The sequence below is a fragment of the Syngnathus floridae genome, chromosome 11 (assembly GCF_059516105.1).
Source record: "Syngnathus floridae isolate MCC-2025c chromosome 11, RoL_Sflo_1.0, whole genome shotgun sequence".
NCBI classification, from domain to species: domain Eukaryota; kingdom Metazoa; phylum Chordata; class Actinopteri; order Syngnathiformes; family Syngnathidae; genus Syngnathus; species Syngnathus floridae.
Genome location: NC_142423.1, coordinates 4,836,697 through 4,861,196, shown reverse-complemented (window position 1 = coordinate 4,861,196; position 24,500 = coordinate 4,836,697). Strand labels below are relative to the sequence as shown.

The 24,500-nt window shown below is 42.7% G+C and overlaps 3 protein-coding genes across 5 annotated transcripts; all 3 read left to right on the top strand.

Moving 5' to 3' along the window:
- The first annotated feature begins 917 nt into the window (after nt 1-917).
- On the top strand, nt 918-10,249 carry pcsk1 (proprotein convertase subtilisin/kexin type 1). Of its 2 annotated transcripts, none has more exons than XM_088388608.1 (14): nt 918-1,344; nt 2,216-2,320; nt 2,390-2,512; nt 3,427-3,573; nt 4,083-4,159; nt 4,243-4,331; nt 4,472-4,644; nt 4,856-5,068; nt 5,235-5,335; nt 5,416-5,649; nt 6,218-6,378; nt 6,464-6,597; nt 6,689-6,850; nt 8,797-10,249. In XM_088388608.1, exons 1-14 carry the CDS (start codon nt 1,156-1,158, stop codon nt 9,199-9,201), a joined length of 2,313 nt encoding a protein of 770 aa, XP_088244734.1. In that variant the 5' UTR covers nt 918-1,155; the 3' UTR covers nt 9,202-10,249. The 2 variants fall into 2 exon arrangements, with proteins under 2 accessions (XP_088244734.1, XP_088244735.1); XM_088388609.1 differs by lacking the exon at nt 8,797-10,249 and adding an exon at nt 7,495-8,213 and having other exon boundaries at nt 920-1,344.
- Nucleotides 10,250-10,631: 382 nt separating this feature from the next.
- LOC148390452 (globoside alpha-1,3-N-acetylgalactosaminyltransferase 1-like) lies at nt 10,632-13,812 on the top strand. Of its 2 annotated transcripts, none has more exons than XM_088389809.1 (3): nt 10,632-10,866; nt 11,431-11,493; nt 11,569-13,812. In XM_088389809.1, exons 1-3 carry the CDS (start codon nt 10,833-10,835, stop codon nt 12,516-12,518), a joined length of 1,047 nt encoding a protein of 348 aa, XP_088245935.1. In that variant the 5' UTR covers nt 10,632-10,832; the 3' UTR covers nt 12,519-13,812. The 2 variants fall into 2 exon arrangements, with proteins under 2 accessions (XP_088245935.1, XP_088245936.1); XM_088389810.1 differs by having other exon boundaries at nt 10,632-11,346.
- A 1,116-nt stretch (nt 13,813-14,928) lies between these two features.
- ell2 (elongation factor for RNA polymerase II 2) lies at nt 14,929-24,421 on the top strand. Its single transcript, XM_088388536.1, has 12 exons — nt 14,929-15,138; nt 17,335-17,382; nt 17,707-17,828; nt 17,918-18,081; nt 19,617-19,876; nt 20,029-20,153; nt 20,268-20,340; nt 20,418-21,060; nt 21,651-21,714; nt 21,785-21,956; nt 22,062-22,106; nt 22,216-24,421. Exons 1-12 carry the CDS (start codon nt 15,007-15,009, stop codon nt 22,330-22,332), a joined length of 1,965 nt encoding a protein of 654 aa, XP_088244662.1. The 5' UTR covers nt 14,929-15,006; the 3' UTR covers nt 22,333-24,421.
- The last annotated feature ends 79 nt before the right edge of the window (nt 24,422-24,500 follow it).

The following is a 24,500-nucleotide window of genomic DNA, read 5'->3' as shown; positions in this document are numbered from 1 at the left end:
CCGGACCCGAGCTGTTTGCTCACAACCAGATGAGCATAGCTAATCAGTCAGTATGAGTGTTCACATGTCCAATTCACGGTGATTGAGCACATCTTCCACCTTTGTCTTCTTTTGTTCATGTCAATTACAGCAAGAGTCCTTGTGAGCCATGTTTGTTTGCGCTCACTACACAGCTTGCTTGATATGGACTCCCTCTTTCCTTGTGTGCTCATTCACAGCTCAACAGCTCCAGCTCAGCATCCTCATTATCAGTAGATCTCACTTCCTCTCCCGCCTGAAAAACATCAACTGATCCAAAGACGTTGTCAGGTTAAGCAAGAATTGTTGTATGTGTTGGAGAACATTTGAATTCATCCCCATTTACAGTATTTGTGCCACATCAAATGAAGAAAAGTGAAGCGGTATACCATTTAGAAAATAAGCACCGTTTTTATGACTTTTATTTTATAATCTCCACTGTGGATCAGCATGTACTGGTAGATCAGTTGATGACTTTTCCTCGTTTGTCTTGCTTGACTTCCGATCGTGACTTGGTAAGGGTACACTGGACGAGGAACTGTCCGTAGTGCTGATTTATTCTTTCTCTTCTGATAACACTACATGATGTCATTTTAAGCCCCCCCCCCAAATATACAGATTTCGATTGCACGTGAACGCATCTTGTACACCTATTGCATAACGCATAGGACTTGTAATAATGATGCGATATATGTGCTTTAATTAGGATATGTCTAATCAATTCATAAGGGATTTTTATTTTTTTATTTTACTTGCCTCATTTAATCATGGCTCCTCATTCTGGGATATTTTTGGATTCACCTCTCGTCTTCCCTTGCCACTTTCTTCTCACTCCATTGAAGGAAGACGCCCAATTGACGTCATAGCAAGTGTAATTTGACGTGAACACCCTCCCTCGTCGTCGTGACCACATCCGCGCGCATACAGACGCACGCAAACGCTCAACCATCCCCAAGTGTTTCCTAGACGGAACAGAAACGCGCATTCCCATCCATCCACCTGCAACAGAGGGAAATAGAATTGGACATCACTACTAATCAGAATAGATCAAAACAGTTCGGTGCTTGTTTTTCCTGAAACATATCCAACCTGCGTTCTGTGATTTATTTTTTCTCATCTGGTTGAATTTCCTCTGAAATGGAATTGAGATGTCGTCCCGCGATGATGTGTTGTTTTCTCGCCATCCTCTCGTCCGTGATTCCACGCTCCGTGGGGTCGTCTTTCATGGACAGACAGTATCTGAACGAGTGGGCCGTGGAGATCCCGGGTGGCCTGGATGCCGCCGAGGAGATCGCCCGGGAGCTCGACTACCAACTGGTCCGACAGGTAGGCACCACGGAGTCAGAGAATGTCAACGACTTCCTGAAACCAAATCGCAAATTTTGATTATTTTTCATGAATTCTCAATGGTAGATTTTTATTAGGATCCTCACAGAAATCCGAATTAAGTTTTCAGCAAGCTACGTCATAAGCTTATGTCGTAAAAGAGGAACATTATATTTATTCTGCTTTCTTTGATTAGCTCATTTGAGTGGAAAAATAATAGCTTTTATGATAGGCCAAAAGTACATTTAGTATTTACGATATTCAGCCATCTGATAAATTAATGGATTGACTCAATGTTTGACTCACAATTTGCACTTTGCTCATTAATGGCGGTTGGTTTCCTTGTGTTCTTTAGAATCTCTTCGCTTATACACATTAGAAGTGGCTGTCGCTGGGTGATGTGTGGTCAGTGCGTGAATGAAACATTTGCAGCAGTTAAAACGATTTTTTGCATTAAATTAGTCAGAGCTTAGCCTGACATTTCTATTCTGCTGAATTTGTTTATTGTATGCTATGATAATCGTAGTTTCTCCTGATTTGTAGACTGTTTATTTTTATGTATGCTGACTACATCATCAGGTGCAAATAAACAATTAAAAAGTATTACTAAACAAAAAAAATTAATAAAAGGGTTAGTTACACTCTTCAGGTATTTCAACAGGTAGCCCTGGGCATTTCCAGGATAATTGGAGCACACTAGAAAAACGGGTTGTACAGCATTACCAAATGAGACAAAATTCTCCGACAACTTCCCGGTAACAGGCGTGTATTTTTATGAAGAGGCTGATGATCACACTGGTAGGAAAATATTAACGATCCAAGAAAAAAATAAACATGATTGTCATGCTTCACCTATTTATTTTCTCTGCAGATTGGGGCCCTGAATGACCATTTCTTGTTCAGGCATCGCAAACATCCCTCCAGAATGAAGCGAAGTGCCACGCACATCACCAGGCAGCTATCGGAGGATGATCGGGTGAGCGATGCCTCAACATAAACACAATCTGTTTTCTTGAACACAAAGTAACCTCATCCATCCCCGCAGGTGTTGTGGGCCGAGCAGCAGTACGAGAAACGTCGCAGCAAGCGAGCATCCATCGGCCAATGCAGGGACTGCCCGGCGGACAAGCTGTTTGATGATCCCATGTGGAACCAGCAGTGGTACCTGGTGAGTCTGCTCCAAAGCCAAAAAACGTAACCGCTTGACAGAACAGCTCAAATAACAAACAGACACGCAAGACAATACAACAAGCAGTCCGGCCAAAAGCGCCATTTGCCTAATTGGTTATGCTGTCCGAGTGGGGATGAGTGTGGCGGAGAGAAAATAATCCAACAGGATGGAACAGAACAGAGCAGATGTATTAAATTCTAATTTCCCCTGAATGGGATTTTCAAGCCGAGATGAAGCACACAACAGTCGGTTATCACACATTTCACACATTACTAACATGTTCATAACGTCCCGACCGTGGTTTGACCCCTTTGGATGGTGTTGCTACAGAATCAGGTCTTTACTCATGTTAATCCATGATCAACACATACACAGCATATCAGATCAGACTGAGCTCATTAGCTGGGGAACATTTATTGTAAAAGTGTAATGCCCCATAGTGTCTAAGTGAAGAGAGCAGAGGATGGTGACGCACGCTGGCAGATGTGACGTTTGCTTACATTAGAGGGGACGGAGATCTTTGTGTGATGGACTCAGAGAGCAGGAGAGAATTGAGCGAGATGCCATTATGCCCCTGAAAATGTAATCAGGGTGTGACTCATTGCTTTACAACATGGCTGTTTTGTTTTGTTTTTTTGGGGCAAATCAAAGGATATGCCGGTTGCAACACAATGCACTTGTTTGACTTGAGTGTTAAATTAATCAGGCACTGGACCACACAATAGCCTCAGCAAGTGGCCGCAGGAGTGGACGAGCCATGATTAAAAAATACAGTCTTGAAATGCCAAAAATGAAGCTGAAAAGCTTTCATGGGCTAACCTTTTACAACACTTGATAACATTCAAAGAGCCTTTTTGTGTTGTGGCTAAGCAACCATTGACTTTTTGTCCGCTTCGTCGTCTTCCATGCAGCAAGACACACGCACGTCGTCGTCCCTGCCCAAGCTGGACCTGCATGTCATCCCGGTGTGGCAGAAGGGCATCACGGGCAAAGGGGTAGTCATCACCGTTCTGGATGACGGACTGGAGTGGAACCACACAGACATCTCCGCCAACTACGTAAGATACTGTTTCCATGGTGACCGCCCGTCGTCTCAGTCTGCTGTTTCCACAGCAACGCTGCTGGTAACACCTTGCAAGGCAAACACATCTTTTGCCTTTATTTGGCTTCTAATTTTCAATAGCTGCTCTGATGGTGGCCTAGTAAATGTTTTGTGTTACTTCTACATTGCTTCTTTTGAGTTCCTTCCAATGTTGCCGCTTTTCAAAGCCAGTCGTCATCGTCTCACCGCAGCAATGAATAGAGACACTAATGGCGAAAAGCAACCTGTTTATCGAGCCATTAAGACACATTAGTCCGAGAGATTGAGTCACCCAAGGTGCTCACACTCAATGTATAAAGAGCCTCCAACATTTTGACTTTTTTCCATTTTACAGCTCGGCCGTCTCACATGTTCCTGAAGACCTTCTATTATTGAGTTGTATGTGGCAGCTCTTGACAAATGTGCATGGGATAATCTGATATCTTTTTTTTTTTGCCCGCTCATCATCTGTCATTTTTATTCAAGGATGCAGCAGCCAGCTTTGACTTCAATGACAATGATCCTGACCCGTTCCCCAGATATGACACCACCAATGAAAACAAGTATGTTGACAATGTTTAGTGGGTTTTTTTGGTCTTTTTACATATCCAACCGAGCCCCATATAATGAGAAACCTTTCAATCAGGCATGGGACCAGGTGTGCCGGTGAGATCGCCATGCAAGCGGACAACAATAAATGTGGTGTTGGGGTGGCTTTCAATTCCAAAGTTGGAGGTAAGAGGCTTTTCTCTTTAGGTAATTGAGAAATTAGTGCACGTGTATATAAAACGATAAATGCTAATAGGTTGGCCGGCCAACAAGGAACGTCTGACAATAAGCATCTTTTGATCATGTTCTCGGTTCTTTCCACTCAGGTATTCGTATGCTGGATGGGATTGTGACGGACGCCATTGAGGCCAGCTCTATCGGCTTCAGACCAGATCACGTGGACATCTACAGTGCTAGCTGGGGGCCCAATGATGATGGCAAAACCGTTGAAGGCCCAGGTCGCCTGGCTCAAAAAGCCTTTGAATACGGCATCCAGAAGGTAAATCATTAACAGCTTTTACTGATCTGGCAAGATGTGACGCTGAGGTTCCCTCAAGGGGCTGTTATTTGCCCCCTGGTTGTTAATGACATGCTCAGCTGCCTTTACTGTCTTGGATGAAATGTGTTTTCCACATTAGGAGCAATAGACCCGAGTGAAAACAAATATCTGACTTCTTGCTTCACTGCTCTCCCATTACCCCTTTCTTCAGGGCCGAGGCGGCAAGGGCTCAATCTTTGTTTGGGCATCAGGTAACGGAGGCCGCCAGGGGGATAACTGTGACTGTGATGGCTACACAGACAGCATCTACACTGTGTCAATCAGCAGCGCCTCCCAGCAGGGCTTGTCCCCATGGTACGCTGAAAAGTGTTCCTCCACTTTGGCAACAGCGTATAGCAGTGGAGACTACACCGACCAGAGGATTGTGAGTAGTTTATGGACTCCATCAGCAATTCCCAAACTTCACACCCTATGAAAACACATCATATGCTCTACCCTATAAAACTAGCAACTCATTTAAATATTCACTTGAATAAAATTTTTTTAAAAAATCCTGAAAAAGTTTGAATTGTTTTTCTACGTTTCTCCAGACTAGCGCTGATCTACACAATGAGTGCACTCAGACTCACACGGGAACGTCAGCCTCCGCCCCGCTAGCTGCTGGAATATTTGCCCTTGCACTGGAGCAAAAGTACGCCAATGAAAGATGATTGAGATTCGTTTGAATAACTGATCACTAACCCCGCTTCCTTATCCACGTCTCCTCTCCAGTCCAGATCTGACCTGGAGAGACCTACAGCACATTGTAGTCTGGACGTCAGAGTTTGATCCCTTGGCTAATAATCCAGGTTGGAAGAAAAATGGAGCGGAACTGATGGTCAACAGTCGCTTTGGTTTTGGGCTTCTCAATGCCAAAGCCTTGGTTGACCTCGCTGACCCTGCAACATGGAAGCACGTGCCGGAAAAAAAGCAATGCATTGTGAGGGATGACTCTTTCCAGCCCAGGTATGTCAACGTTTTGAATGAAGCGGCCTTATTTGAGATATCCTGCAGTTTCTGATGAACTGTGTGACCCATTGCATCTGAACTCAGAAAACCTGCAACATGTCTCAAACACACATCCAGAACAAAATCAAAATAGTTTGGGGGTAAACAAAGATCTTTTCAACCATCTGCGTTATTAAAGACACAGATGGTTGAAAAGATCATTGTTACTCGTGACAGTAACAATGAGGCTTAATCCGAGAGCATTCTTGGTGCCATGAACATGAATTGGAAAGCTTTTTTTTTTCCTCATAAAAATAAAAAACAACATCTGGGTAATTTAAAATGTAGGTCATGTTAATTGATAATTGTCAAATATGATTTGATTACTGGCAGAGAATGCAAAGCTGCCAACAAAACCAGGAAGCATTCTGTTTTGTTTTATTTTTCAACATTTGTTTGAATTATTTAGTGGCAGCACACGTTGCCCCTTAGAAACTACCAAGCAGATGTGACAGTATTCCATCACCATGGACTATTTTTTATTATTTTTTTTTAATATTCCCTTCTATTCTAACACATTCCACAGGGATTTGAAATCAGCAGGAGAGACAACCATAGAGATTCCAACTAAAGCCTGTGCAGGACAGCAGGAGTACACCATCACTTCACTGGAACATGTGCAGGTGGAGGTCAGCATCGAATACACCAGGAGAGGCGATCTGCACATCACGCTGACATCACCAGCTGGTGAGACAAATGCTCAGACACACACACATACACACACTGAACTCTCGGGAAATAACCATGTTATGTGCTTTTTATTTTTTCCCAGGCACCACCACGGTCCTGCTAGCTGAGCGCGAGCGTGACACGTCCTCCAATGGTTTTAGAAACTGGTATTTCATGTCTGTCCACACATGGGGTGAAGACCCCTCCGGTACTTGGACCCTCAAGATAACTGACAATGTGAGTTTTAAACTTGACCGACAGATGACTATTAATAACCTGAAATCAGATTCTTATTCCTCCTGAGCGTGATGTTGTTTTGTTGTAACAGTCGGGCCGTATAGAGAACCAGGGTCGTATTTTGAGCTGGAAGTTGATTCTCCACGGAACATCCGAGAAGCCGGAGCACATGAAAAAGCCTCGAGTGTACATTGCCTACAATGCTGTGCAGAATGACCGGCGTGGTGTGGAACATATGGATGACATGATGGAGGTAAGTTAGAGCACATTTGAGACGAGATAACCAATTGACATTCGAGGTGATTGGTTTTCATCAGAATTTTTTTCTGTACAATTACTATACCATCATTAATTCTTCAATTATAACTGAATTTGATGAATGAGTGTGCTGTGACAATTTATTTTCAAGCACATCAGGTTTTGGAGCCATTTGTAATATTTGGTTTTTAAGTTTGACCTATTAAAGCGTGCGTAGAATTGTGTGTGTGAGAGAATGAGAGAATCATGAATTCTGAAGCAAAGATGTTATGGTTTAAATATTTTAGGGAGGCTGAACATGACGTAATTAACTTAATCTAAACATTAGGGAATGGATTGAATGATTGATTTTATGAAAACAAAATTTTGCTACATGAAGAGGAAGCAGAATGGATTTGTTTTGGATTTAACAGTGGAATTGTGTTAACATGGAATTGTGTGGATCAGTGGAACTGTGTTTTTTGGTTTGAACATAGGCCATGAGCTTTGTTGGAGGACATGGTCATGTATATTAAATCTAACAAGTGGTCATAGGAAAGGAGTAATTGTCACCCAAGTTATTATTGTTGGAATTTTTTTTCACTTGAGTTGTGCAAGGCATGTTTGTACATTGTGGATGCTGTTGTGTTCTTACATTAGGGCCTTGAAAGTAAGGCATAGTGATCATGCGACGGACAATCTGGGGGGTTGGGGCACCCGCCCTACCAGACCGCCCAATGGGAGAAGCGTCTCGCCATGCCGGTCCCGAAGGTTCCTATAGGCTGGATGACTTCAACGCAGGGAATGATATTAATGACATCATCAAGTTTAGGGTCCACGTTGACTGATTAATATATAGGTTGTTGATTTGGCTTGCTCATGTGCTCCACAGGTTTCATTGCTCACCATAGGGTACAAACTCAGTCCAATATGGGTCACATATTTTGTTGGATTTCTTTAGACTTGTCCATAATGCGCTGCACCACACTCGTGATCCCTGAAGTTAACGGCATTTGAGGGGGCTAGTCCGAGGGGGGCGGACCCCGAATATTGGCTTGTAGGGGATCACAAGCACATATAGGATTTTTGCATACACAAACATGGGTTTTAGGGTGTTATATCGCTGTGACCTTTCCTCCTTGCTTGGCATTTTCTTATCTATGGCACCCTTGGCACACATATTAGTTGATTTCAGTTAAGGCCATGGGCTCACACATTGTCACACGGGCTAGGTTGAGTCACCGCCCATGTGGGTGGGGGACCAAGAGTACTCAGGGAATCCCAGGGGACGGGATTAGACTTTCTTCCACAATCTTGCAGATTAGGCTCCATGGCTTTGTCTCGATTTTTCTGGCATCCATTAAATAGTTCAACAGAGATTATGCAGTCTTGTTCTCTTGGCAAAGATAAAAGTATTAGTGAAGTTTCCCTCTAGACTTTTTAATGTGGATATTACCATGTGTTGTAATGTGCTCTGACGTTTCAGAAAAAAAATCCCCTTGTTGCTGAACATAACCCTTTATGAATTTATAAATATTACATATTTTGTATTATTATAAGAACTACATGTACTGTATTTATATGAGAACCTGGGCTGCTAGAGAAAAAAACAAGGGCAAATTCTGAATCAGTGCAAAAAAAATAATCTAAAAGTTAACGTATCTTCGATTACAATATTTCGTAAAATATAAAATTCAACAGTTTAATAATACAGTAGAGCTAAAAGACTAAAAGACAAGTGCATTATAACATTACGAAAAATATTTGACATATCTGTTTGCCCTTATAACAACCAAAATGTATAATCTAATACTGTATCCATAACCTCAAGATGGCAATCATTAATCGCGAGAGCGTAACGGTAATCGTATGCTTTTCCTCTGTCATCACCAAGTTCTTTTGCACCACTTGAGGTCATCAATGACATGTGATTCTATCTTTTTGATCTGTCCGGCGATGCAGGAAGAACCCACTCAGGCCCGTCCGCCTACGAAGACTAAAACGCAAGCCTTAGCTCCTTCTGCCGCCGAAAAGAAATCCCAAAAGCCAGCAACAACTCCCTACTCCCCCACACAGGCCTTGCTGCGTCTCCTGCAGACAGCCTTCAACAGGCAAAGCCTCAGCGTCCAGCAGCCCCAAACAACCTGGGGGAGGCAGCAGCCTGGAAGGATGTCCTCCCTCCTGGCAACAAGAACCCCCCCACAAAAGTTGTACCAAGCTTTGGACATGATCAATAAGTTCAGGGGCCCAGGCCACAATGTCTTCAGTGACTATAGTGATGGCTTCTACAGCAGCAAGCCGTACAGGCATCGAGATGACCGCCTGCTGCAGGCCCTGTTTCAGATGTTAGATGATGACCAGAAATGAGAGAGAGAAAGAGAGGGAGAGAGATTTGTGTTGGTTGGGAAGCAGAGGAACGTGGCAAAATAGGAAAGGAGGAAAAAAAATTGTGAATACAACGAAAAAGACCTCAAAGGTCTTTTATTCCGTTCTGCGTTGTCCCCCAAATGCTGCATATCGAATGTCCTTACTTTCATTTCATTAGTTTTGGGCACTGATTTCAGTTGGTCCATTCATCGTAATCCAAGCATGAAACTGCAGATCTCTTTGGTCTGCAGTGAAAATATATACAAAAATATCTTAACTTTCTTTTGCATTTTTAATTTATTTTTTCAAAAGTACAATGCTGCATTAAATGAAATATTTTTCTAAAGATCCTCATATTTTATGAAAATAATATACTATCAAACCCCGACACAGTTTATTCTCTCACTTGATTTTTGCAAGTTCAGCATGGATCGAATAGGAGCACTGCCGAATGGTTTTCAAGATTTTATGTATTTCAGTGATGTTTGTTTTGTGTCCATAAGTTAACAAATATATCTTTAAAGTAGTGCAATATTGATTGTGTCCATAAGTTATCAAATATATCTTTAAAGTAGAACAGTATTGATTAAGTGTTGGCACTACTCTGGCACTATTGTACCTATCCGATAAAGTAATCTGTGCAATCACATTTGTCTACATTGCATTCATATTATATTATTGCAAGACAGGATAGTCATCTTCACTCAGTCACAAGTCAGCTTTTTCAAGTTAGTTTGTCCCAAGTGAGCTTTAATCTATTTATTATTATTTATTTATTTATTTATTTATTTATTTGGTTGTCCCTATACTTCCATGTGAAACTGCCAGCCCCGCTTCTCTGCCAACCAGATGGAAGGACAAGGATAATGTTTGGACAAAATGCTGCACTGTAAATTATCTTTAGCGTAGCCTAAATTTTGCTCTTTTATTTTATTTGTTTGTTTTGGCTGATGCTACCGTTCGGAATTGTTTGCACAAACCATTATTATGTTGCAATTTCTGTAATGGATGTACAAAAATAAGAGACATATTGTAAACTGCAAATCGACCTCCTGAGTGTGTGGATTTTCTTACATTTGATTTCTGCAGCAAAAACACTGAGAGGTTCAAGTTAAACAAAAATCCATTCAAATAGCATAAATATTTGGAATCTGAATTTTGGGCCTTTCAGTGTGCATATCCTTTCTGTTCTTGTGTGGGCTCTTCCGTGTTACTTGCCCTGATCCAACTAAAAAGCTAAATTATTCAAAGTGCATGTCAAATTATTTTTAGTATATGCCGCAGGCCACTAATAATGGACAGCGGGCTGCAAATTGCCCCGAATCCGTAGTTTGGGCACCTTGCCTGAAATGATTCAAGGCAGCTACTCCACTCGTTTTCTTTGCCACAGATTCCACATGCATCTGGTTTCTTTGGGTTCGCCTCAGAAATGGAAACAAGCAGGAGTCTCTGGGAAACGGGGGAGGAGAACGTTTTGGAAAAGAGAAAAAAAAAGTGAGGCAACGAACAAGAGATGAAGAGTTTCTAAGAGTTAAGCAAAATAACCAGAAAGAAGAGCTTTGGAGAAACAGAGTGGATAGATAGAGCGAGATTTTTGGCATTTGTGTGTTTATCCAGCAGCGGGTCACAGCATGGCGCTGTTCCCATTCTGCAAGACAGCCACAGGTTAGTACAAGTTAGTATTCGTCAGCGCTCTGCTCCACCTCCTCTGCTTTTGTCACATCTGCTTGACCTCCACGCGATTCTCAAGGCAGCACGAACGGCATAATCTGCTGGAAACGTGTAGAGAAAACTAATGAGGTGTTTTTTTTCCACATTTGATGAATTCAAGACCTTTTCCGCATTAAATCATTTGACACGTCTGCATTTCCTTAACTGATCTTTGTTTTGTTCTCAGGCACAAGCTTGCAACTACTACATGTAGACTCGATTTGGGATTATTTCATGAATTTTAGAGACGCCGTTTTCTTACAAATAAAGTTACTATATACGAGGAGTGCAAACTGTAGATATTTATAAGCAGTGTGTGTCTGCGTGTGTGATAATATTTAATGCAGCATGCCACATTTCCATGGGGAGGCGCATCTTGAGCAGTACATTCTTTTCATTCCACTGAAGACCAGAGTGAAGAACCCAGCAACTATGGTTGCTTTCATTGTTCTTTATTGTCTGCAGACTATTGTGTAAAAAAAAAAATTGTGCACATTTTTGTGTTTACCCTCCAAATAGGAGCCGTCAGAGTGTCTAGGATACAGCTGCTCCTGTACTGTGTTCTACTGTCACTTATCATATGTAAGTGTGTTGCTCTACTCTGATGCTGGTTTCTTCCAGCTTCCACACGTTCAAGTATGTGTTTGATTTCCTCAGACTTCTTCCATGGGCGTAAGGCTGGTGGCAATGAGAAGTCCCCTCATCCTTACTTTCGCCCCATGGAACTAACAGTGGGAGAAGAAACGAAGAACAGCAACGCAGAACTACAACGCCCTGAGCAGACTCCTTGGGGTGCTCCTTTGGTTTGGGGTGACAACCGCGACTCAGTCAGCCGAAGGACTGAATTTGCACAGCTAGAAGTCCGGGTAGGTCTGCTGACCCTTGTGGTGGGACCATACGCCCAACACGTGAGACGTTTCATCTCCTCGGCAGAGATCTACTTCCTGCCTAGTCAGATGGTCACGTACTATATCCTCATCGATAATCCTCGCATGTTGGATCCTCCCATCAAGTTGGGGCCCGGACGACAGCTGAAGATACTTCCCGTCGCCGAGTTCCCCGGCTGGGACAAGTTGGTCTATCGTCGTATGCCTATTTTAGCTGACGCCATCAAAAACCGAATTGGCAAGGAAGTTGAGTACATTTTCTGCGCTGACATCGACCAGGAGTTTGTGGCTCCTGTGGAAGAGGAAATACTTGGTGACCTAGTGGCCACCTTGCACCCCGAACACTACGGCAAGCCACAGACGGCACTTCCTTATGAAAAGGATGAAGACTCATCAGCTTATGTGAAGGAGGATGAGGGTGACTACTATTACACGTCAGAGTTCTACGGTGGGCTGATTCGCAATGTGTACAGAATGGCTCAGGGTTGTTCCTTGCTCATTCTGAAGGATCAGTCAAACGGCATGCTGGCCAGCGGCCGCGAAGAGAGCTACTTAAACCGATACCTGATCACTCATCGGCCAACCTGCGTGCTTTCACCAGAGTACAACTGGTGGGATTCGGGCTTGGCCGCGGATGTGCCTGAGAAGAGGCTGGTCTCGTTGGGAAGGCAATGTGAGGCATTCGATGCTGCGAAAAGGGAGAAGTACCGGTGTTTCTGATTTGTTTGAGTGCTCCATTCACTTTTGGATAAAACTCGAGTAGGTCTGACTTGGAGATCCGAATTTGAAGCTCTTATCTCAAATGTAAACTATAAACATGGCTGACGACAAGAAAAAAACTTTTATTTGTAAAGGGAGTCGTTTTACTAGTGTGAGAAATATCCCTATAAATGAAAAATTGAGCTCCCTATTAGTGTCAGCCAGTCTTCTAACGGCTTTGTGGTCAGCAGCGATAAGAGTCAACAGTGTCAGTGCACACTTTCCCCCCTCAATGGGCAATCATTAACTGGAAGCTGTGCTCTTTCAAGGTCTTTAAATATCAAGTGGGAGGCGGAGAGGGGGAAAAAAACTGTCGACACACGGCGATGCTCAACCTCCAGGTTACACGTGTTTATCAGCTGCTGTGTCTTGACTGCAGCAAAAACAATAAACAAATCTTGTCCTGGTGAGCAATTGTTCCATAAAACCTCAATGAAAGCTGATGAGGTAAATGGCTTTTTAATGACAAGGAATAAAACCGCTACTTTTTTCACCAATTCACATCCATTCAGTCTGCATTTGTGTCCGTGTGTGCTACAGTCATAATGGAAAGCTTTCAACACAGCAGATGCTTCCTTCTCACTGCCAAGAGAATGTGTCCACGGGGCCCGATCGCCACGTGGAGTGAAGTTGAACTTCAGATCACTCCAAGAATCTGATTCCCGTTTATCACACACACATGCACACACATGCACACGCACGCACACACACCTGATTCATACTGAGGACACCCTTTCCTGGCATATTGCAAAATTTCAGTTAGGGAGGGCATAGAACTATAGCTATATGCAAAAATAACTTTAGGAAAGCTGACACAATATTCTCTGTTATTGAAAACGATGAATGTGATGTAAAAAAATATTCATCTAGTGCTTTGTATTTTGTTAATATGTATTTTTTGAAACTTTCCTTCACTAGTAAACATGAAAAATGATGATGGTAAACCTGTTGCAACAGCCACCAGTGATCTTTAGAGAAGCTTTTTCATTTGCATTCCTGTATATGATTACTCATGCTACAAGGCAGCTAAGAATTTGCACAATTGTGTTTTTCAAAAGAAGAAGTATTGTAGAAATTGGCTTCTTAGTTCTATTTGAATAGCAAAATTAAAAATGTTGGTACTGTTAAGCAGTTTTGCATTATGAACAATTCAAACCTGAGACATGCTACGTTTTGTGGCTTTGGAGCCAATACTGCAAATTACATTTGAAAACAAATGACTCTCCAAATAAACTCACTAAATTTCACAGTTAAATTCCCAATAGTCTTTCTGTGTTTAATGCTTAACCTTGAGCAAAGAGTGAGTCATTTTAACTTGTGCTGTGCTATTAAGCTATTATCTGACAACGTTTGGGCTTTTGTAAACAAGAACATTCTCAAATCAATGGAAAACAATTTAATTGTTTGCACAGTAGGCTCTGATATGATAAGACCTGTGAAACTATGAATTAAAAAAATGTGGATTTGAAATTTGTGCACATCACCCACGATTTGAATTGGCTTTATTAATTCACGAGTGTGTTGTTGTTTTAAAGGGGGTTCCACATGAAACACATCTAAGCGTTTATGACACACGTATTGCTCACGCTGCCTTTGAGAGCAGTGTAAGTTCCTAAATATCACAAGAAGGGTGATTAAGTTCTAGAAGTCTTCAGTCGTACGTCAATTCACTGGAATGATGAAAATACTGCGTGTCACTTGTCACGCGTTGGGTGGGGTGAAGATCCATGTTAATCTGTTGGATTCACACAGGTCTTTCCACACCCAGCCTGAGGCGACGACACACCAAAACATGCTGACCTAATCTCTTGCATTGGGGGGCTGCTAGTAGCAGATAGTGGAGGTGCAGCCCCCTGCCTGGTAGGGGGTCGGTGCCCATTGTCCATACTTCATATTATAACTGGGAAAGCACATCATCATTATCGTATTGTCTTTTACGTGTAGTTTGCGTCAAATATCAGATCAAATCCTGCAATGTCTAGGGGTTAAGGGGTCAGGGATTGATGGTTATGCTTTCTATGTATATTGTAAATTGATTAATGGACAAATTGTGGGTCGATCTCTCGGTGGTAAATAATAGCACCACCTTGACCCAAGATGCTGGCCTACCGGGCATTTGCCCTGTATGACATGGCCAGTTCAGCCCTGCTGGCACTGTCTATGGAAGTATTTCTTTTACATTGTAATCTATTTGAAATAGCTCAATAGACAGGTAATGAGTAGTATTCTTAATCTAGTACTCAAGTTTATTATAGAATCAGAAAAAGATGCCAATGCAGCGACAGTGACAACTTGTGTGGCAGGATAAGTGAAAATAGCAGCAACCAATGGAGAGGAGGTAGCCAGCGAGAGCGCTTGTAGTCCCTCCCCGGGCCGCTAAGGGCTGAGAGGGGAGTCGGTGTGCTATACGCTCCTGTCTCAGAGGGACGATGGTGGAGGCTTGCTAAACATGGCGGCGCTCTCCGAGGATGGGAGCTACGGATTAAATTGTGGCCAACACAGCGCAGACCGAGTTACTGTTCTGCATGTCAAATTGACCGAGACAGCACTGAGAGCGATCGAAAGTTACCAAAATTGCACGGTGAGTGAAATGCCATCGGATCACCGGTTTGCCTGACACTTTGCTGGGAAGCCCAAGTGCCACGCATAGCTAAACGCAATTCGTTAGCTCAGTTGTTGGCAGCGAAAAGAAACGATCAAATGTCGACATTTTTAGTCTAGTATCACTCATTTAATCAACGGGGAACAATACATCTGGCTTTGTACGTTTGAGCCAATTGAGTTTTAGGAACTGACAAACGTTGTTTAACTAAGAATATCTTGCTTAAACTATGACACTTCGAAAAGCTTTCGTTAGCAATCTGTTAGTGAGAAGCTTGACTGCTGTGTTGGACTGACCACTGTGCAAAGTGTCTAATCCATTTTTTTCCAAGTATTTATATTGGACAAAATTGTGCTTTTACTAACTTGTTAGAAGGTAGTTAATACAAGGGCGTAACCGTGTTAATACAAACGTAGCTTGATTTTAAAAACTGTTTACTTGTGTTAATGTACTGTACATAATTAGTATAAAGAGGTCAATTGTGAAGTTAAATAAGCCGATGAAGTAAATAATCCACAATTTAACCTATTACGTTCGTTCAATTTTAAGATTGTCCAGCCATTTTCCCATATGGTCCATGATATATTTGATTTTTTTTTTTCTAACGCAGTACGTTGCAGGATAAGCTGGAGAGCCAGGCTGCTCATTCACTGACATGCTGCCACTTTGGAGGCAAGATGATGAAAAAAAATTCAAGTTTGCTGAGTCATTGAAATTCTTGTACATGTCATGAGAATAGAAGCCTTTTGATTGCGTATTTTTGTAGATCTACCTCTGTTGTATTGAATATTTAGTCCACAATAAGTATGTATTTAGATCTTAACACAATATTAGCTTTTGTATTCTTGACCGAAGTAAGAATCTGTTAACTTGGTGTGCTATTTGGGTTAAACTTAAAACACTGTCGAACTGTAGCTATAATTAACTTTCTAATCTTGAACACACACACGCGTACGGTGCTACTTCACCTAGGTATGACACAGGTGATCCAAGCTGGAAAGTGAGTTGTAGATGCCCAAAGTCTAGCTGAACTCAACTTTGGCAACAACAATGCTCTTACATAACACCGATAGACCCCCCCGTCAGGGCCAATGGACCCAAAGCTGAGTGTAGTGTTCAGGGATCTCTCATAGCCATTTTTATGGCACTTGTATATCACACACATGAGACATCATCTGGATTTTGACCCCATGGTCAAACTCTGTAGGGGAAACGATCCAACATTGCAGTTGTGACAAACAGGGTCATTGCAAGGTTGAAGAAATTCTTTGTGGGTAGTGGATACTGCTCCGGGCCTAATTGGATGCGGTGATGATGGTGCACACGCTGTGTTGGGGCGGCTTGCCATCTCTTGCTGACTGAGCAGCCAAACCCGTCTGCTTTTTGTTTTTTTGCCCTGTGGGCAACGTGTGTTGTAGCTGGACCAGTGCTACAGGGGCTTTCTTTTTTACTGCAGATCTGAAATGCGATCAGAACTGGTTGGTGTGGGTGGGGGAGGGGGGAGTTAGTCAGCGGCTTGGGGAGTAGAAGTTTAACAACTGGGACATGGATCGCTCTGTCCCATTTAAAGTATGGAGGTAAGGTATATCTTTGCTTATCTCCGCGTAGGAGATGGCAAGTCATATAGAGACGCTGTTGTATAATGAAATGCAGATTGCATAAAAAATGGTTGACGTAACAGTTTTTGAAGTCTTTGCTCCAGCTGTGAGCTAGCCAGGAGTCCCAGCGACTCTCCATCCTAACCGACTCTGCAATGCAGCAGCAAAGCCTCTGCATATTTGTGGTAGTCGACACCAGTCCAATTACACATAAAAAAACAAGCATTTCAGAAATAGCCTCAGTCAAATATGTTTGCTCTGACAATATGTGGCCATCAGCAGCAAAGTAGCATGATACCTTATTTTGGGTTTTATTTGTTTTCTAAAATGTAGAATATTTCGGAAAAAAAGGTTTCATTGCTGTTTGGGCAGTTTGCACGGTCTTCTTGGTGCCACGGGCCCCGGGGACTCTGCTGCCGAATCAAGATGTTTGAAGTTCCTTCGTGTCAGTTAAATTTATTGCGGTTTTTTTCCATAAATTTGGGTTTGTGTTAATAGGTCCTGTCTAACCTGACTGAAAAGTCCCTGCCAGCAATATTTAACTATTGTGCTTTTTTCCCACCCTTAATCTCTGCAGAATGTATCCTCTTTGCGGCCAACAATACAATTCAAGGGACTCCAAGGGGTAAGAATGTATTTAAAATAAAATGATTTTTGTTTGGTAGGAGCACACATTCATTCCTTTATTTTCTTGCTTAGTCAAGTTAATCAGCTGCTTAACTGTTTCTGTTTTAGCGCTAATCTATGCTATTAGTAGTCAGCAACTAAAGGTGGTTGCCCTTGTTGGAGTATTTATACAACATGTTACGAGAATATTTTGTGGGACGAAAACCATATTTTAGATATCGACAGTCTAATGCTCTAATGCCGTTGATTCTGAAATGTAAGACAAAAATTATACATCATCATGTTGGATGTTCTGAAATATTTTTTGGGTGGATTCTTTCAGCGCATTAAAATCCCCAAGACAGATTCTTCCTCTGCCTCCCACAATTTTGATTTCTACCTGTCCAACGTCGGCAAAGACAACCCTCAGGGAAGCTTCGATTGCATCCATCAATATGCTTCAAGGTAATGGCCCGATCAGCTCTTCTTGTCCTACCACACTTTTTGCCAGCAGGTTGTTCTCCTTCACACACCGCTTGCCTCATTGTTTCCAGCTCAGGGGCCTCTCACCTGGCATTATTGGCGACAGTACAGGACAAGGTCACAGTATGCGCGACCAATGACTCCTACCAGGTGACCCGGGAGCGTATGACCCAGGCTGTGGAGGACACGCGTGAACGTGGGACCAAAGTCATCAAACCTGGGGGCCAGTACAGAGGCAAGACACTTCAACTCTCTTCATCACACTTCCCCCAAAACCCTCCTGGTGCTCATCTAGTAGTTAGATGTCCGCTTGACTCTCCTCGCTCTGTTAACCCCCCCCCCCCCTCCCCTTTTTTTTTTTTTTCCAGGGACTGAATAGGTTAAAGCTGACCCGCCTGACTCCATTCAAAGCCCTTACGGCTACTGACTAAGCCATTCTGCCATCTCGGTCTTTTCTAGATTAACAGTCGGGCTGATAAGGGCCAAAGGTAGATGATGAAGCTGTTTGTGGTTCACTGACTCACCGCCTGCCAAATGCCACTTGTTTATAATCCACACACCAAATTTGAACATTTATTTTGTTGTGCCCACTAATCAGCTTTGCATGGAACCATCTGTACTTTTTTTAAAGGGGTTTTATAATCAATTAACTCAAATCAACTTTTGCAGTTTTGTTTAAATCAAGCATCAAGTTGGATTTTAATAGCCAATCGTTGTTTTTATAACTTCACCGATTTAAAAAATGCAAGTGCTGGCATTTATCTAGAGTAATGTCACCTCTCAAGGCCAAAGAAGACACAGACAAGATGTTGAATTGTACAATTGGAACAGTCCGCAGATTTTCATGGCAGTTAATAATTTATAGTTTTGGACAATCCTGAGCAAAAATCAAAACGGACTTGCCAGTAAATACAGGGACCAAGCTCTTTGTGAGCTTTTCGAGCCTTTGGCAGGCTGGCTGTGCAGGTGTTAGAATGCCATCCGTCTTTCTCATCACATTCCTGACATGACACTCTTGGGCGCTTTAGCGTCACAGCCAAGCTGGTTTTCATCATTTAAAAAAAATCCCCTCCTCCGTGTGTTTTAAGATGCACATTGATATGCAAAGTAGGTTGTTAATTTGTTTGACTGCGTGATATATTATGACTAACAATCAACAAGGACTGAATCTTAAGCAGTGACTTAAACACTTGAGGAAACCAGCACCACAATTTAAGACCAGCCTTTACAATCTGCTAAACAAGCTTTTAAAAAAAAAAGAAAAAAAAAAAACTCGTTTGTAGGGACTCTGGGGATAGATTTGCATTAACAAGGCAAGATAGAAATTGGGGAATGTGAGGAACTGCTGACTTTTGAAATGGGGTGATAAAAAAAGCTTGTTAGAGGCGCTGCTTGTTGGTAGAATTGGGGCAGTTAAATGTTGGCTACAGAATAAGCTAATAAACGATCTACAGTAAAATATATATACTCTTTCATTTCATTATTATTTTTGAATTATTTTTCAAGTCTTTACATTTAGTCTCTGTCTTTGGACGAAGCGGAAGAAGAAGGGGAGTGTTTCTTTCTCGCTATCCTTAATCTCATAAAGAGCTTTAGAATTTCATAATGCCTAGGCACCAGTCGGTGAAAATGTGCAAACAGCCTCCCTGGCTTGGCCACTTTTCAATTTCACTAATGGAGACAAGTTGATAGCAACCGCCGAGCAAGATCTCGCGTAGCATCTCGAGCAGCCCGCTAATGTCAATCACAATCACATCTTTCCATTTCTAGGTAAGCAAGTACATGTCCGTAAACCAGCACTGTCGACACCTGAGGTGGTCCCGGAGCGCAAGCGATCGACGCCCATCAACCCAGCCAATACCATCCGCAAGTGCCTTTCCAACAACGCTGTCTCCCAGCGACCATTCCGCGACCGTGTGGTTCACCTTTTGGCGCTCAGGTCCTACAAGAAACTGGAAGTGCTTGCCCGTTTGCAGCGGGACGGCATCAACCTGAAGGACCGCAACTCCTTGGGGACCGCCCTGCAACAGGTGTAGTAAGAAGGTCTCTTGTGGCTTTTGCCTCAGTTATGCTGCTCGACATAATTTGCATGCACAGATGTGCGCCCACCGCAAGGTCTTGATTTGACCGTTTTCATGCACTCAAAACTGAACTTGAAACGTTCTCGGTCTTTACTAAACAGGTGGCAACCCTTAACCCCAAAGACAACACATATTCACTGAAGGACTTTATTTATCGTGACGTCCAGAGAGACTGGCCTGGCTACTCTGAAGACGAGAAGACCCAGGTGGAGCGTATCTTGACTCGGTAATTTCTTGCACCAACATCGACTTTGAGGATAAGGCACAGTTGAAACTGTGGAGTAGCGAATTTTTGAAACTGACAACACGGCTTCTCTGTCACATTTCCCTTCTTCCACAGCAAACTAGGTCTTCCTACTGAGGCACCCTCCTCAAACAGCTCTCCCAAAGACAGTTTATCGTCGTCCCCTCGGGTATATTTTGTCTCGAAAAACTCTCACACAGACACACGCAGGTTCGACCTTTCACAAAATATGTTTCTCCTGTGCAGAAGCGCCAGCCGGATTTTGACTTTATAGATCCTTTGGCGCCAAAGAAAGCCCGTATCTCCCATCTCAGCAACCGTGGCCCGGCCGCATCTCTTCCCTCATCCTCGGAGCGCCGCGAGGACGAGGGAAGCCCCAGCGCCAAATGCTCTTCTCTTCCCTCCAACGTCATCTTGGGCCCGCCCAGCCATCTCCCGATTCCCTCTCACCCTCCAGCGCCCTCTCACCAGCAGCCCAGCCCAGCCTCCAGCTCCAACTCCCCCAGCACCCCGGAGGGCTGCGGCACCCAGGACCTACCTGTGGACCAGAGCTCCTCCTGCCAGCACCCTTCGCCAACTTCCTTGCCATCCGATCGAGTCCCGTTGCAGCGTTATCAGCCGCCGATCCCGGCGGCCTCGCCGAGCCCTCCGCCTCGCACCTCGCTCACTGTAACCTCCACTGTGATCAGCAGCCCTCCTTTGTCAGCCAGTGATGGCAAAAAGTTTAAGAAGAAGTCCAAAAAGCACAAAGACAAGGACCGACAAGGGAAATGGACAGAAAAGGGCAGCAACAGTTCTCTAAGCGTAGTGGAGCAGGCTACGGAGAGCCCCAAATCGAAAAAGAGGCAGAATGTTGCAGATGAAAGAAGAGATGTTCACACACATCAAGGTACATTTCTAGTGATGACCTTTTAGAAGTTCTGTCTCCATATTTCTGATGTTCAACTATTAGCTTTTCAAACTGTCTCACGTTTATTTGAACCTCCTTTAAAATCTTGCGTTTCATAATTAATGGCAAAAAGTAGAAAATCCAGTCTCAGAGTATTTAACACTAACTTTTTAGAAGTCTCTTGACATCAGACCTAAAACAACGCTTCTCCCAGATAAACATGGAGATCCTCACGACAACAGCTTGAGTTAAACCCAGGTATGAGTATCAGCCTCCTCAGTCTGGGAGTGACTGTGCCAGTGTGAAAAAGAACAGTAACACCCGCGCTTTTAAACTAAAAGCATTCCAACTGATAGCCAACACCCAACTGTAATCGTTTAATTGCACTGATTAAAAAAAAAAAACATACCTGGCAAGTAAAGAACCAATTGCTTTAATCTTATTTGGTTGTGCGTCACTAGGTTGTGTGATGATTTAGTATAATTATTGGTCACATTTAGGATGACAAATTTAAATGTTTAAAAATCTTTTCAGTGCCAACCATTCAGGTAACGTCGACTCAAGATGAACCCTTTGTACTTTCCTTCCAGACTACCCAGAAAAAGACAAGAATCCGGGCCAATCTACTGTTTTCGAAGTGCCTGACTATGAAATGTAAGTTGCTCCTTCACCTTTCAGAATTCAAAAACTATGACAAGCGGCTCATCATTTTTTGGCTTTGTAGAAAGTACACAGCACTGGAGTCCACGGAGCAGCGACAGCACTACAAGAACGACTTCAACGCCGAGTACGATGAGTACCGTCTGTTGCACGCCCGCGTGGAGAAGATCACCCGCCGCTTCACGCTACTGGATTCCAAGTGCCGCAAACTGGCACCGGGCACCAAAGATTATCAGGTCATCTTTGTTTCTGTTTTATTTTCACTTTTGTCAAATGCTACTGGTTGATATAAGCAGCAAGCTCATATGAGTTTTCATGCGTGTTTCTGTGATGTTTCGTAGAAGGTGCAAGATGAAGTTGTGAAAGAATACAAAAAGATGAAACAAGTAAGTGAGCGAGCACATCTCTGATGTCCGGTTTTCCTCCGCAATAATATTTCTGTTGTGCCCGTTGATCGATTTGTGGTCTCACATGATGTGCTCGTTGTGATTCCAGCACAGCCCAAACTACCACGGGGACAAACAACGCTGTGCGTACCTGCACAACAAGCTGGCGCACATCAAGCGGCTCATAGCGGATTTTGACCAGCGCCGAGTCCAAACTTGGTGCTGAGAGTCCTCTCGCCACATCATTGATCAGTATTGTGAATGGAATGTCCAACTGGGATCGGTGGGAGAGGTCCAACTGGGTCTTATTTATTAACACCCCCACGGTTGGTGTGTCTTCCGCCCTTCCTTATTCACTCTTATCCTGCTTTGCTTCGTTCATTCCTTCCTCTTGCAAGCTTTGATTTCACAGGCTGCATTATAGCCTGAAATGTTCTGAGTTCCAATTTTAGTCCTTCTGTTTTGGCCCCCATTTTTATTTTTTGGTTCCCTTTTCGCTTTCAGAGTCGGGGCAACATGAAAAGCGAGTGGGTTTGGGAGGACTTTTCATCTCTTTTCTTTCGAAGGACTTTATCGTGAAGCAATTACAAGTGTTTTTGAGTTTAAGAGAAACTATTAAGTTGTATTTAAGGAAAATAAGAGCTATTTATTTTGGGACTTGTAGTGCAAGAGTCCGCAGATTGTTTAACTTTTGGTAAGCAAAAAAAAACAAAAAAACAAGTTATGGGCCTTATGTTTTGACATTGTGAAGCCATTTTGCACATAAGATCCAGATATCATCTCTTGGCAAAAATGTCTCCTCTCCTGCCTCACTGCTGTGTTCTTATGGTGCTGGAGGCCACGTGGTGCGGGGCCGAGCGCGAGAACCAACAGTAAGGATGCGAGAAGAGGAAATTAAGTGAGCTGTTGTCTATATGGATTGTAAATTGTTCTGGCCATATGGGGTGTAGAGAGGTAACTAAAGGTAAAGACCTCTAGGGGACAATGTCCCCCCCTGCACCAATAGTGTTGATGTCAATGGTGCATTTTGGGTGCCTTAAGGTGTTTACGCTGAATGTTGGTGTAGGTTCACCCTTTTGGTGCGTAGTCTATACGAAGGAACACAACTGCCTGGCAAAAGGGTGTGTTTGTGTGTGTGCGTGTGTGTTTGTGTGTCGGAAGCTGAAAAAGAAGGGATGTGAAGCATGGAAGATGTGTTACAGACTGTGCGCGTGCGTGAGAGTGTGTGATAACAACAAAAAATGTGTAAAAAAATGAGTAAAATTAAAAAACTTTAAAAAAAAAAAAGAAACTTAGAAAACTGAAAATGAGAAGAAAAAAAAGCTGCTACTTTGTTTGACCAGCCAGAGCACTCGGGATCAACCTGGCTTGAGTAACAAATGAGACGTTTGTCGGTTCTGAGTTGCCTTTAGTGCTGTCATCCACCCGAGGGACAAATATGTATTTTCAGGTCAAATGCATTTTGATCATTTTGAGTTCTGCCGAGCATTGATGCTTATTAGTGGTATTCAATTCGTGCATTCTATGAAAAGTGAAAATATATATTTTGAGACTTTGTTAACAAGGGAAACGTTTACAAAAACTGTTCGATTCTTGATCATTAAACACGTTTCAAGTACACTTACGTGAAGTAGGATTTTATGATGGATAAGAAATAAATGAACGTGGGCCCCCATTACAAAAAAAGGTTACATTAGTCCGAACCACTTCAATGCTTAAAATTTAAAACTGTATTTTCTAGACTACCTGTCATTAATGGGTCAATACTTTTCTCCACCTAAACACAAGTAATGAGAGGAATTCAAGTCACTCTCTTAGAACTGGCACCACCTGTAATTGCGGTCATTAACCAATCATGGGACGGGTCAATTCATGTCCTTTTTTAAAAGTAATCATAAAAAAAAATAATTGGCAGTCCAAATCTTCCTCTTCCTTGTTTGTGAGAATAAGTGTCCATTTTGTGCAGACAGAAGACTTGATTCATTTGAAGATTTGATTTCATTCTACCGGGTCCACTTGAAACAATGCGTAAGCATAGGCCTTTACATTCTGAACACTTATGTCGCCCCCGAAACCAAAGACATACTTTCATAAAAAATCAAAATAAAAAAAAGCTTGGAATGTTCTCATTTTATGACTTATTGTTTGAGGAGGGAGTCATCAAGTCTTAAACGAAATAACAGAAGATTAAGCAATGCCCTGGCAGTATTCAGCCATGGTTTGAAAAAAAACAAAAAACAAGTGTATTTGGAATGAAATGCGATCCTGCTCAGCTGAAAATGACATTTCAATAAAATCCACTTGGTTTTTACAAATATTGTTTTCTGTCGTGTTTTCGCGGTTTTTCTTGCAACAAGGCTCGATTCGTAGTGTTTGCACTTTGTCGTATTATTA